This window comes from Brachyhypopomus gauderio, chromosome 18, assembly GCF_052324685.1.
Source record: "Brachyhypopomus gauderio isolate BG-103 chromosome 18, BGAUD_0.2, whole genome shotgun sequence".
Taxonomy (NCBI): Eukaryota; Metazoa; Chordata; class Actinopteri; order Gymnotiformes; family Hypopomidae; genus Brachyhypopomus; species Brachyhypopomus gauderio.
The window spans coordinates 20,672,500-20,685,388 of NC_135228.1; the positions used below are offsets into that span (position 1 = coordinate 20,672,500).

Below are 12,889 nucleotides of genomic sequence, written 5' to 3' on the forward strand. Positions count from 1 at the left end.
CTCCTCCTCCTCCCCTCTCCAACCTTCTCCATCTGTCCCCTCCATCCCTCCTCCACAACTCCTCCCTTTCCACCTCTTCTCCACTCCCGTGGATCCACACGTCTTCTCCAAGCCCCTTCCCTGAGGTGGACCTCGGTGTGGTCGTTTTTACACGCACAGGGCTGCAGCCATGACACCAAAAGGGGTGACCCCCTTCCTCAGGGAGGCCTATGCAAATGTCCCCATTACCACCACAAATGACTCCTGTCCCCTCTCCAGATGTCTCGCTCTCTCACTTCTACACACACACACACACACACACACACACACACACACACACACACACACACACACACACACAACACACAAACACACAAACACACACACACACACACACAAACACACACACACACACACACAAACACATACACACACACACACACACACACACACGTACAAGCACGTGAACACAGTTTCTTAAAATGCAACGTAAGCATGCTAACAGCGGCGCTAAAGCTAAGCTAAAAGCCCTGGATTCAGCTTTTCAGATCAAATCAAATCAGTTTGATCATCATAATGCCGATACTCTGTTAGGTGGGTGAAAAGCTTAAGTGTTTACTCTTAAAGTCTGGAAGTATTGATGTACAAATATATATCTATGAATATATCCATGTCTAAAATAAATGTGTGTGTGTGTGTGTATATATATATATATATATATATATATATATATATATATATATATATATATATATACTACCGTTCTAAAGTTTGGAGTCACTTAGAAATGTTCTTATTTTTGAAAGAAAAGCAGTTTTTTTTCAATTTAGCTAACATTTAATGCATCAAAAATACACTCTATACATTATTAATGTGGTAAATGACTATTCTTGCTGTAAACATCTGGTTTTTAATGCAATATCTACATAGATGTATGGAGACCCATTTCCAACAACCATCACTCCAGTGTTCTAATGGTACATTGTGTTTGCTAACTCTGTAAGGAGGCTATTGGATATTTAGAAAACCCTTGAAAACCCTTGTGCAAGTAGGTTAGCACAGCTGAAAACAGTTTTGCTGATTAGAGAAGCTATAAAACTGACCTTCCTTTAAGCTAGTTGAGAATATGGAGCATTACAATTGTTGGTTCGATTAAACTCACAAAATGGCCAGAAAAAGACAACTTTCAATTGAAACTCGACAGTCTATTCTTGTTCTGAGAAATGAAGTCTATTCCATGCGAGACATTGCCAAGAAACTGAAGATTTCCTACAATGGTGTGTACTACTCCCTTCAGAGGAGAGTACAGACAGGCTCTAACCAGAGTAGAAGGAGAAATGGAAGGCCCCGCTGCACAACTGAGCAAGAAGACAAGTACATTAGAGTCTCAAGTTTGAGAAATCAATGCCTCACAGGTCCTCAACTGGCAGCTTCATTAAATAGTACCCGTAAAACGCCAGTGTCAACGTCTACAGTGAAGAGGCGACTCTGGGATGCTGGTCTTCAGGGCAGAGTGGCAAAGAAAAAGCCATATCTGGCTAATAAAAGAAAAAGATTAATATGGGCAAAAGAACAGACATTGGACAGAGGAAGATTGGAAAAAAGTGTTATGGACAGACGAATCAAAGTTTGAGGTGTTTGGATCACACAGACGAACATTTGTGAGACGCAGAACAACTGAAAGCATGCTGGAAGAGTGCCTGACACCATCTGTCAAACATGGTGAAGGTAATGTGATGGTCTGGGGTTGCTTTGATGCTGCTAAAGTGGGAGATTTGAACAAGGTAAAAGGGATTTTGAATAAGGAAGGCTATCACTCCATTTTGCAACACCATGCCATACCCTGTGGACAGCGCTTGATTGGAGCCAATTTCATCCTGCAACAGGACAATGACCCAAAGCACACCTCCAAATTATGCACAAACTATTTAGAGAAGAAGCAGGCAGCTGGTGTTTTATCGGTAATGGAGTGGCCAGCGCAGTCACCAGATCTCAACCCCATTGAGCTGTTGTGGGAGCAGCTTGACTGTATGGTACGAAAAAAGTGCCCATTAACCCAATCAAACTTGTGGGAGCCGCTTCTGGGAGCATGGGGTGAAATTTCTAGAATGCCAACAGTCTGCAATGCTGTAATTGCTGCTAATGGAGCATTCTTTGACGAAAGTTTAAAGTAGAAAATTATTTCAAATAAAAAAAAACATTATTTCTACCTTGTCAATGTCTGGACTATATTTCTATTCATTTTTCAACTCATTTGATAAATAAAAGTATGAGATTTCAGGGAAAACACAAAATTGTCTAGGTGACCCCAAAGTTTTGAACAGTAGTGTATATATATATATATATATATATATATATATAGAGAGAGAGAGAGAGAGATGTGAAAAAATGTACAAATCCACACACCACACATTCGTCATAATTGAACCTTGAGTAGTCACTGTATGCATGACAGAGGGAGTTGAGTGGTAGTATTAACATGCCACAAGCTATTATACACTATAGTTCAGGCTGTTTTACATGACAATGCCAATACAGTGCAGAGTAACTGGGGTCATGTTGTGGTGAGGAAGGGACTGTCCTTGTGCGCGTGAGGACAGGACAGGACAGGACACGCTGGAGTGGCTGCAGACTGTCCAGCAGTCTGATGGCCTGTGGAACACTGGCCCTGAGCCGGTTGCTTCTAGTTTGTCTGCTTCAGAACCATCTGCTAGGAACAGTAAGAAGACACTCCGACTCTGGTGGGTGGTTCTCCTGTGATCCTCTTGGACTTCCTCAGACATCTTTTGGTCTACAGCTCCAGGAGTGACGGGATTTCAACCTCAGTTGAGCTGTCCTCACCACCATCTGCAGAGATCTGTGGTCCAGGTCGGCGGCGTCCCCGTACCACGCAGTGACACTGCCTGACGGGACACACTCCACAGTGTCTCTGTGAAACGTCCTGAGGATGTGGGGGTTCATGACAAACCTCCACAACCTTCAAAGACAGAAAAGACTGTTGTGCTTTTTCAAACCGAGTGTCAGGTCCGTGTGAGGGCCTTGGTGATGTTTAAACCGAGGAGCCTGAAGCTGATTTGTACTTTAGACCCATTGAAGGCCACGGGTATGTGTTTCTTCTCCTGCTATGTAAAGTCCACAGCCCGCTCCTCAGTTTGGTTGTGTTGAGCGAGAGGTTGTTCACCAGGCACCAGGATGTTGGGGAAGGAACCTCCCCTAGATGGGCGTGTCCTCGTCGGAGAGCAGATCTATAATCGTTGTGTCATCAGCAAACGTAATGATGATGTTCACTGTGTGAGATATAAGGTAATTAGTGGAAGATGTTTCCTCTCTCTAATCAAGTTAATCGATCCCGTGCTTTAAAAACACAAACGCTTGCTTCAACTGTGTGTGAGATCCCGTCACCCCAGAACAGGACAATCACTCGCAGAGACCCGTGCCAAGTTGACACAGTGGTGCGGGACGGCGGGTGATTTATCATGAGTCCATCTCACTCTGCTCATGTTTTAAGCAACAGGGCTGCTAATGTTGATGGTTTTTTTTTTTGCAATTGTCAGACAAGCTGATGTAACCAACCTTTAAATGCTAATGTTTACATCAAGGTGGGTTTCAGATATACACCAATGATGAATATGAATTTAACTAAAACATAGTTACATTGTCATTTTGTACAATGCTTCTGTAAACCTAGTAAGTGAATAAACACCGTTTCTACTGTACTGAGCATCCGTGTCTGATTATACTTTTGTGACATTAGCAACAGTCAACATGTGCAGTCATGGGTCTTACGCAGGAGCAAATATTTCAGTTATCTTCTAATCGCATTGCTGAGATTAAATGCGCATGAGCTGGTTAAAGAGAGACGGAGGGGCAAGTTCGCTCGGGACATCCGGAGGGACGGGGACGGGTACGGGGACCGCCACCCGTCTGCGGGGGACCTAACGGGACCTCCAACAAAGACCTGAGCAGTCGAGTCAAGATTAATAGATTTCAAGGTGTCAACAGGATTTCAAAGTGTCAACCATTGGAGATTACAAACAAAATAGAAACCCTGTCTCATCATTTTTTTTAATCTCTTTTTAAATCCAAGCTGAGAGTGTGGAATGGTAGAAAAACTCGTGTGAGTTCAGCGCAACGTAAGCATCAAACAGGTAAATAGGATGTGTAGTCAGGAACATGGTGCACCTTTTCACTGTTGGAAGGAGGAAAGGAGGAATCTACTACTGTAGGGCCCACATCTCTAGGGCAGGTTGGTGTGTGAGAGACACAGGCACCTGCAGGAGACACGTAAATACAACAGGCTGGCATTGTGCCACCTGCACAAAGACCATATCATTATGAAACCACACACACATTTCTGTGGAAGACAGAGAAAGGTAAAATAATTTATACTATGCTGAAGTGGGCAAAATAAAGAGAGAGAGAGACACACACAGAGTGATTGAGAGAGAGAGACAGAGTGAGAGAGAGAAAGAGAAAGAGACAGACAGAGACCAAGAGAGAGAGCCACAGAGAGACAGAGAGAGAGACAGACAGATAGATAGACAGAGAGAGAAAGAAAGACAGAGAGAGAGAGTGAGAGAGAGACAGAGAGAGAGACAGAGTGTGACAGAGAGAGAGAGACAGAGACAGACAGAGACCGAGAGACAGAGACCGAGAGACAGACAGACAGAGAGAGAGAGAGAGAGAGTCCTACATATGGCCTGCAGTCACCTGCCAAACGAAGAGCTTGTCCGCATCATTTCTGTCAAGCCCTGAAATCAACATGCAACTCAGGAAAAACTCACAAAGCATCTCTAAAGAAAACACGTCGGCCACCATCACCGGCACACCAAAGCCACCCATTTCAAAACACCCACTTTCATGAGAGCATCCAAGAACAAAACCTTATCACAATATTCCAAGGTTTTCAGACCCGATACTGGAGATGAAAACAAAAATGACCAGATTGTATAAGTGTCAGGGTGAGTTTTCAAGTTTCAACTGTCAACAAATGTACAAATGTTAAACCACATTGGAAATTAAGTGTGAAATTTAGCTTTGTGCTGTTTTTGTCTCTCAGGCTGTATGTGTACACACCCTAAAACAAATGTGTCCACTTTCATTCCTTCTTCAGTAACACGCGCTACGTTCCCACCAATACGCGCTACGTTCCCACCAACACGCGCTACGTTCCTGCAGCGCGTGTGCCCAGGAGGAAGAGCTCTGCTTCCTGCAGCAGTACAAGGCCAAGTCCCTGGGCGCCGGGCCGCTACACACATGTGCGGAAGAGGCGTCCTTCACGCCGTGTGGGCTTCTACGCCCACGGAGACGCGTGTGCGCACACTCACGGAGCTCAACATCAAACCTCGAGGGAGAGAGAGTCGCTGTGTGTGTGAGGAGACGCTGGCGAGCATCCAAACGGCACTCGAACCCGCACGGCCGTGGACGGAGCAAAGCGCGGTGCGGCCACTTTGAAGGCACACGCCGCTTGGCTGGACAGCGCACACATGAAAGCGGGCCGGGCCCCGGTGCTCGTCTTTGAAGTCAAGGGCTCGGGCGCCCGGCAGGAGCGGCCCAGGGCACAGCTGTTTTGCCACCGCTGGAGCTCGGAGAATAACGATCGGCAGGGGGTGGAGACGACGGGCGGGAAGAGACAATGGGACCCACGTGCTCATCGAACGCATTCGGGTCAGAGCTTGAAGACGAGCTCTGCAATGATGATAGGGGGGGTAGCAGAATGAGCAGCCAGCCTCACGCTGGTTCTGCCTGCCCTCGGGGACCTACCCCGTCCTGGGGTATGACACAACGAGTCAAACACCTCCCCCCACTCAGAGATGTGCTAGAAGGCCCTGGGAGTCGGTAGTGTTTAGCCATCATCAGGGGGAAGGGTTTGGGGGGGGGCTGTAACCATAGAAACAGGCAGCAGCCACAACATCAGAATGATGTGAGGACGGTCTGCCGGGACTCCTCACATCCTCCGCCCGCACGAGGAGTGATGTAGCTCAGAGCCCGAGTGGGCGGAGAGTCTGGAGGAGATCAGGCTGATCAAGGAGAGCAGGGCACACGTTCTTTACGGCTCACGTTACACCTCATCCTCAGAAGATACCCTTCATGTTTCATTTCACTCTCAGGTCAGTCTTGACCAAAAACTTCACCCACACACCCTTACACACAAAACACAACACCAGAGAAAAGGCATTTAATGGACCGAGCTGGGTCTGTCCATCTCCGCCTCCGCCTCTGAAACACGTAAGAGAGCGCCAAGTAACCTTAGATCTAGATAATGGACAACGGCAATAGAAATAAATATTGCGTAAGCTCTTGTAGCCCAGACCGCCGGGTCCGCCGGGTCCGCCTGCTCGCCGTGTTCCTGCCGCTATCGATCCGTACCCGAGGGCAGGTGACACCGTGGCTCATTCTCACACGCGCAGCTCCACCTGCATGATGAGAGCAGGGCGCAAAAACGTCCGCCTGTCCCCAGATCAGCCACAGTGGGCCCTGCCTCATCATGCAGCAGCCACGCATCCAGTCCGGCTGAGCTGAGAACAGCCAGGTGACGCCTGCCCAAGGACGGCAGGGCGGAGCCACTGGGCACAAGGAGAAAGAGCCATCTTATAGGAGAGATTTACATACAGCCAATCAGAGACTAAGTTGTAGTAATGCATCCAATCGGTGCATGGTAAGCGGTTTCTCCGCGCCTGAGTGGGTGGATGACGTTTTTAATACGTAAAGAACACAGAAGGATACACAGAAATACTATATTTTCTAATTAACCAACAAATTTGTTCTCACAAATCAATATCATCACCGACATTAGATCAATAGTTTTCAGAAAATCTTGATAGTTAGATTGAACTGGAAATGAAGCGGGGGAAAAATGCAGAATGTTCCATAAAACTGTTTAGCTGCTGCGTCATTGTACAGGATAATCTATTAATGAGCTAGTATTGAAAACAGGAAGTGACCTCAGGGCAGGAATATCAGAGAGGGATTTGAGGTATATGGGAGAAAAAGTGTGCTCAGTTATAACCTTGTACAACACACACACACACACACACACACACACACACACACACACACACACACGTGCCACAGACCAGTTAGACCGGTCTGCAGTACACAGCTTGGCGTTTCGCTTCATTCATTTCTCGACGGTCTCTTTTTGACGAGTTCTCTTCCACCGTCCACCAGGTTGTGCCACGCGCTCACGGAGGCCTCATGCCTGCCCTGGTGAAGCAGCTATCGCAGGTACAAAGGTTACGGAGAGAGGGAGAGAGGAGGAGGGGGGAGGGGAACCTGGAGAGAGCGAGAGAAACAGACGGACAGATGGAGCGCACTGCACAGAGATTACAGAATGCGATTACTGACATCAGTTCCTCAGGTGCTAAGTGACAGGTTGACTCTTGCTCTCTCTCTCTCTCTCTCTCTCTCTCTCTCTCTCTCTCTCTCTCTCTCTTTTTCCCTTTGGGAAAACAGTCACAATCACAATCACAGTCACGTTCGTTCTCTGCTGGATCTGCTGAAGCTCTCAACACTGTTTCCAGCAGTCCAGACATCAAGCGCAGAGATGCATTTCCACCCCAGCAAGAACAAAAGCACCTTTGAATGAATCCGTGTAATTGGACAGAGAGATGGCTGGGAGTTCATGGGGAACCCACTGGAGTTGTGCGTTCGGTTGACGGGTGCCGGCGCGGTCCGTGGACGGCAGATTGTGATGGGGAAGAGGAAGACATGCCATCATCTCCAAGAATCAAGAGGTTGCTTAAGGACGGCACGGGACCAGACTTCTGTTGTCGAGGTAACGGTCGCCGATGGTAACAGCAGAGCTCTGTCTGGGAGTGCGTAGCACATTGCCCCTTCAAAGACTCCTGATCTGATCAGGTAACACACACCAAACGCACTCTCATTCACTAAATAAACATTCTTTCCACACCTCAACAAGGCATGTGACTGAAACACCTGTGCTCAGTAATTAGCGTGTGTGTAGCCATATAGTGGACTCTGCTTTAAAAAAAAATCTAAATGCTAAACTAATTAAAATGTTGAGATTTTGGTATCTCATGTAGAACTACTTACAACTCACAAATACCTCAGGCACTCTACTGTCTATGCAGGGATGTGTAATGTATTTTAGTGAAGGCTTTACAGTCAGGAGGTTTACAGTCAGGCCCGCACACATAATCTACGAACCATCATGGCCAGGATGTTAAGAGCACATGGTAATAAGGGAGAGGAACATAGGAACGTGACGTGAGGGGAGTGCACTGGACAGGTTATGGGAGCGGACATGTCCCTGATGTCCTTGGGCTGGGACTGCGGCTAGAGGGACTTGGAAGGGTCCATTCTGTCCCAGCTAGGTGACGAGCCCCACGGTGATGCATGAGAACAGCGAGACAGCAGTTTATGACGTCCAAACAAAATAAAGTGACGAAAGTCCTTCCGACAACAGAGTCGATGCTTGAGATTACAAAGTGGTTTAATAAAAGCACACGCAGGCAATGAAGACGGACATTTACAAGGACTGGGAGACGACTACTGGCCCTGTCCCCATGAGCAAACCATTTAAACCCAACGTGCTTTAGCAGGACTGTCACGGAAGTTAATAAATGCAACAGCTACATGACATAAAGCAGAAAAACCACCAAGTATTGTTAAATGAACAGACCTCAGGCGATACACTTTAATGTACAGTCGGCCAGGTCTACATTTTAGACCAATGGGTTCCCAACCCTAGTCCTAAACTCTTTAAGTGTGTAATCACATGGAGGAACATACAGCTGTTTTGGGCAGTGATTCAGACTGAAGACAGGGAAAACACACAGTGTGGCAGAGACAGCCACCAGGTGGCGCTCCTCGGGTACGCCGACTAAGAACAGATGACTGGCTGCATAGATGAAGTGCCCTGATGTTTCAGAATTATAACACTGGACCGTTCTGTTATTCCTCCATTTAGAAAAGAGTGTGTGGACCAAAGCTAGTGACATCAGCGCTCTTGGAATCCCACAATGCAGAAGAAAAGATTTCATCAAATTACCTTACAGTGCTTAATTCTCTTTGTGGGTAATTACAATGCCTTGAACGCTTGCTGGATAAAGGTGGGTCTAGATAGAAAGTGATGCACACTTAAAAAGGAAAGGTAAGGCAACATCACAACCCTCCTCTTTGAAAGCCCAACAAGGACCACTGTGGAAGCATAGACAGGGAAGTTGCTGTGATCCAGCATGTCAGACATGGTTTGCTTTTGCTTATTTCTTCTCTAAATGTCTTCTTCTTCTGCTTACTGATGGACAAACCTGCCACAGGGAATTGTTCACAACAGTACGCACATTAATCCGGGACATACACTGTGTGTGTGTGTGTGTGTGTGTGTGTGTGTGTGTGTGTGTGTTCACTCAGTATGCACAGGAACCCGGGACGTACACAATGTTACAAGCACTTCAACAAAAAAATAATACAGAGCCTCCAATTTCATGAACACCCAAAGCACATATGCACACACCCACAAACTTGCTAGTACATACACGCACGCACTCATTCACACACTCACACACGCACATGCGCACACACACACACACCTATCTCCTGAATACTGAGCCTCCATCCTGGGGCTGTGAACTCACCCAGTGAGCACGACCACAAAGTCCATTACGTTCCAGCCATTGCGGAGGTAGGATCCTTTGTGGAAAACGAAGCCCAGGGCGATGATCTTAATGCCAGCCTCAAAACAGAATATTCCAATAAAGTAGGGCTCCGTGTCGTCCTGCAAAGAGAGAGGGAGAGCATGAATAAAGGATGGCTGTTTTTGTTCGAACGAAGAGACCGATGAATGACGCATGAATGGAGAGATGGACAGAGAGTAAAGGAGTGGGAGAGACACACAGCCTTGTCCACGTTCCCCTCCGACACGTTCAGAACGGACTGAGGAACGGGAGAAGGTCCAGACCAAGTGGAGAGACCAGCACAGTGACAGTGAAGGGAACCTGAGTCAAGTTTGGACAAATCCCCCCGAGTAAATATAACATAGAACCAAAAACCTGTTTGGATAAAGCTAAGAAATGGAAAAATGTATCTCTAACCAAGTATTGTAGGAGAAATACACTCGCTGTACGGCTCACTGAACAAAGAAGAGCGTGTGCAAAAGAGGAATGCATGTCTCTGTAAATCACATTGAAGAAGCTGCTCTAAGCAAAGCACAACACTGCTTTTGAAATCTCACCCATGAATATCACCAAAGGCCCATGGCGGTTCAAGCACTTACGCTGGCCTGACCTCCACATCACCACTTCTAAGCACATTAGTAACCTTTCACGTGAGTTCTGTTTTAAAGCTTGCTTCCAAAAAAAAAAAAAAAAAGAAGCATTTTGACAAAAGTTCAAATTCCTTTTGAATGTAAATCTAACTTAATAATGTGGGTTCCATTTATGGTGGCTTTTACGCAGCAGTGATATTCTGAGGTGTTTTGCAGGGGTTTTGCTAGTTATGGGCCTTCTACTTGTATTCCATAGAGCTCAAGATATGACACGCAGCTGTCAGAAATGCTGACAACTATGAATATTGCATATTATTCTTTGGCTTGGCCATAGGGACGGCTATTGAAATAATGACAAGAGTGAACAAAGAGTACCTTTAAGGAGCTCACTAAGGTATAAATTCAGTTCATGTTTGCTGCTCACTTGATCATCTGTTATTACCAATATAGCTGGTTCATGTTTTGAATAATTTAACACAGAACATTCAGTGTAATTAACTTTAGTCAAGGAAGTAATATGTTGGTGTGAGCATAAACAGAGGGGAGAGGATTATAAGTATGATAGTGTTGACAGAATGCTGCTTGTGTATAGATCAAAACAAGGATTAATTTTAAAGACTTACTGGTGCTTAGGGTTTTAGCATGCAAGAAATGGGAAACTGAGCATTTTTGTGTCATACTGAGTACTTCTACTGTTCACAGCACCACAGCTTTTGACACTGTAGTAACAGCACAAAAGCACCTACGTTAAAACAGACTGGAGTGTGGCTCCTTCAGTATTGATCCCAGTCCCTGCCCCCAGAGGGGAGAATCTTTTGTTTGCTTAAGGACACGTGGAGTCACTGATGGTGTCTTACAGTCATCGGGTTAATTGGGAACGGGAGCAGGTGGTCATGTTTGAAGAGAACATTGCTTCATGGTGGCTCAGCTCTAGAAACAGGGCTGCCTCGGCCACGGCCATTTCTGCCTACATACTCCATCTCATAAAGAGGATGTTATTGCTGTCGTGCAGCCGTTCGGGAGTCCTCTGTGATTGCCCTGCGTTGGGTCACTATGGTCCTTTGTTTTATGACTGCGATTGGGCAAACACCGTTCAGCTGGTGGTTCATACGGAGCACGATGGGGGTGGGAGAGGAATCAAAGCCTTCTCGCTATGGGTTATGGACGGGTCACGGGGAGAGCATGGTGTTCACGTGTATGTCAATAGCTACCAGCAGGGTAGGGCTTAATGAGGCATGTGCTTCCTGCATGGGCCACAGGGGTGGTCGGCAAGCCTTGGGTGGGATCTCCGAGTCGGACAGAGAAGTGATAGGTTCCCCTCTAATAAGCTCTCTGGTCACCCTCACGAGTGCATGACCGACAATGATTAATGTGCTCAAATTGGGATTTAAGGTACGTGTGGGTAGAGAGACAGAAACATTAACAGAGACAGGCAGAAACGCCCATGATGAGAATGAAGGAGATCAAAAGGTGAAGATAGATTCTCGAAGGGAGGACGTAGAGGAAGATACGGCAGAGGACAACGGACACTAGAAGAACTCACCAGGCGTTCAGACATGGGCGTCTTGTCCCCCACAGGGAGATGTTGCTCAAGCGCCAGTACGATGCAGTTGGCGATGATGGTGGCCAGGATCATGTATTCAAACGGAGTGTGTGGGTCAAGGAGAGCATCCGCACACTATTGTCACCGACACACACACACACGATGCAAATAAAGACCAGCGTCTGCAAACAGTGCTTGGCCCAACATTAGTCATTAGTCATCCACCACCCATCATAGGACGGCGTGTCAATTTATGCTATTTTGTCTCCGTACTTCTGTGTGAGCACAATAAACATTTGCTAATGGTAACCATCATCAAAGCCACGTTATGCAACTCGAAATGTAAAGTGGCCAAATCCTGTCTTGCAAAATACAAGGACTGAATCAACATGTGCCTCCTGGTAAATTAAGACGTGATACCGAGAAAACTATTCCACGTTACACATTGACTGCCTTGGAAAAATATGTAGCAATATCTATATATGATTGTAGTGTTGCTGGACTCCAAGTATTCTATACAAGCATATGGTCTAGGACATTCTGGCAAATATATAAATTCTACCTATATCTATAAATCTATACAATTCCAAGTTCCACACCCTAAAATCTATTAAATTATTTATTAAAGATATTAAATGAGAAATGGGGCATTGCTATTAGGGACAACAGGCATTTTGGCGAGTCTTACAATTAAGCTCCATTTTCAAACAAATCTCCCTAGGGCCACGGAGCAACCCTAAAGATTAACGGGCCACTTTCGTCACGTACTTCGCATCCGTGCCGAGATTTGCCAATAATTTTGTTCAATGCACTGGAAACTATGGGTATTTTTTAAATGCAGAACTACACCCACTGTCTGTCCATCTGTTTAACTAGCATTCTGTATGTATGAAAACAAGGGAATGAGTAGTCTGTTGTGTGATGTTTGTAACACACCAAAAGGAAGACTTACGGGAAGCACGTTTTGATCATACTGCCTACAACTCTTCACACCGGTTATTACGGTGCAAGATTTCAGGACCCTGGAAAGCGCCCTTTCAGAACCGCAGCACGTGAGTCAAACGGTTCCGGTGGGAGGCTGACAGTCTCCCTCGGGCTGTTCCCAGACCTTAGATCATTTGAAAGATTACGAGAAAAAA

At 46.2% G+C, this 12,889-nt stretch overlaps 1 protein-coding gene across 1 annotated transcript in view; it reads right to left on the reverse strand.

The window, feature by feature from the left end:
- The window catches only part of cacna1bb (calcium channel, voltage-dependent, N type, alpha 1B subunit, b), a 131,559-nt gene that overhangs the window by 113,287 nt on the left and 5,383 nt on the right, over positions 1 to 12,889 (reverse strand). The window contains exons 4-5 of the mRNA XM_076980781.1: positions 11,751 to 11,856; positions 9,579 to 9,718 (exon numbers count right to left, since the gene is read on the reverse strand). Coding sequence (XP_076836896.1) covers positions 9,579 to 9,718; positions 11,751 to 11,856 — 246 coding nt within the window. The remainder of the gene's footprint in view (positions 1 to 9,578; positions 9,719 to 11,750; positions 11,857 to 12,889) is intronic.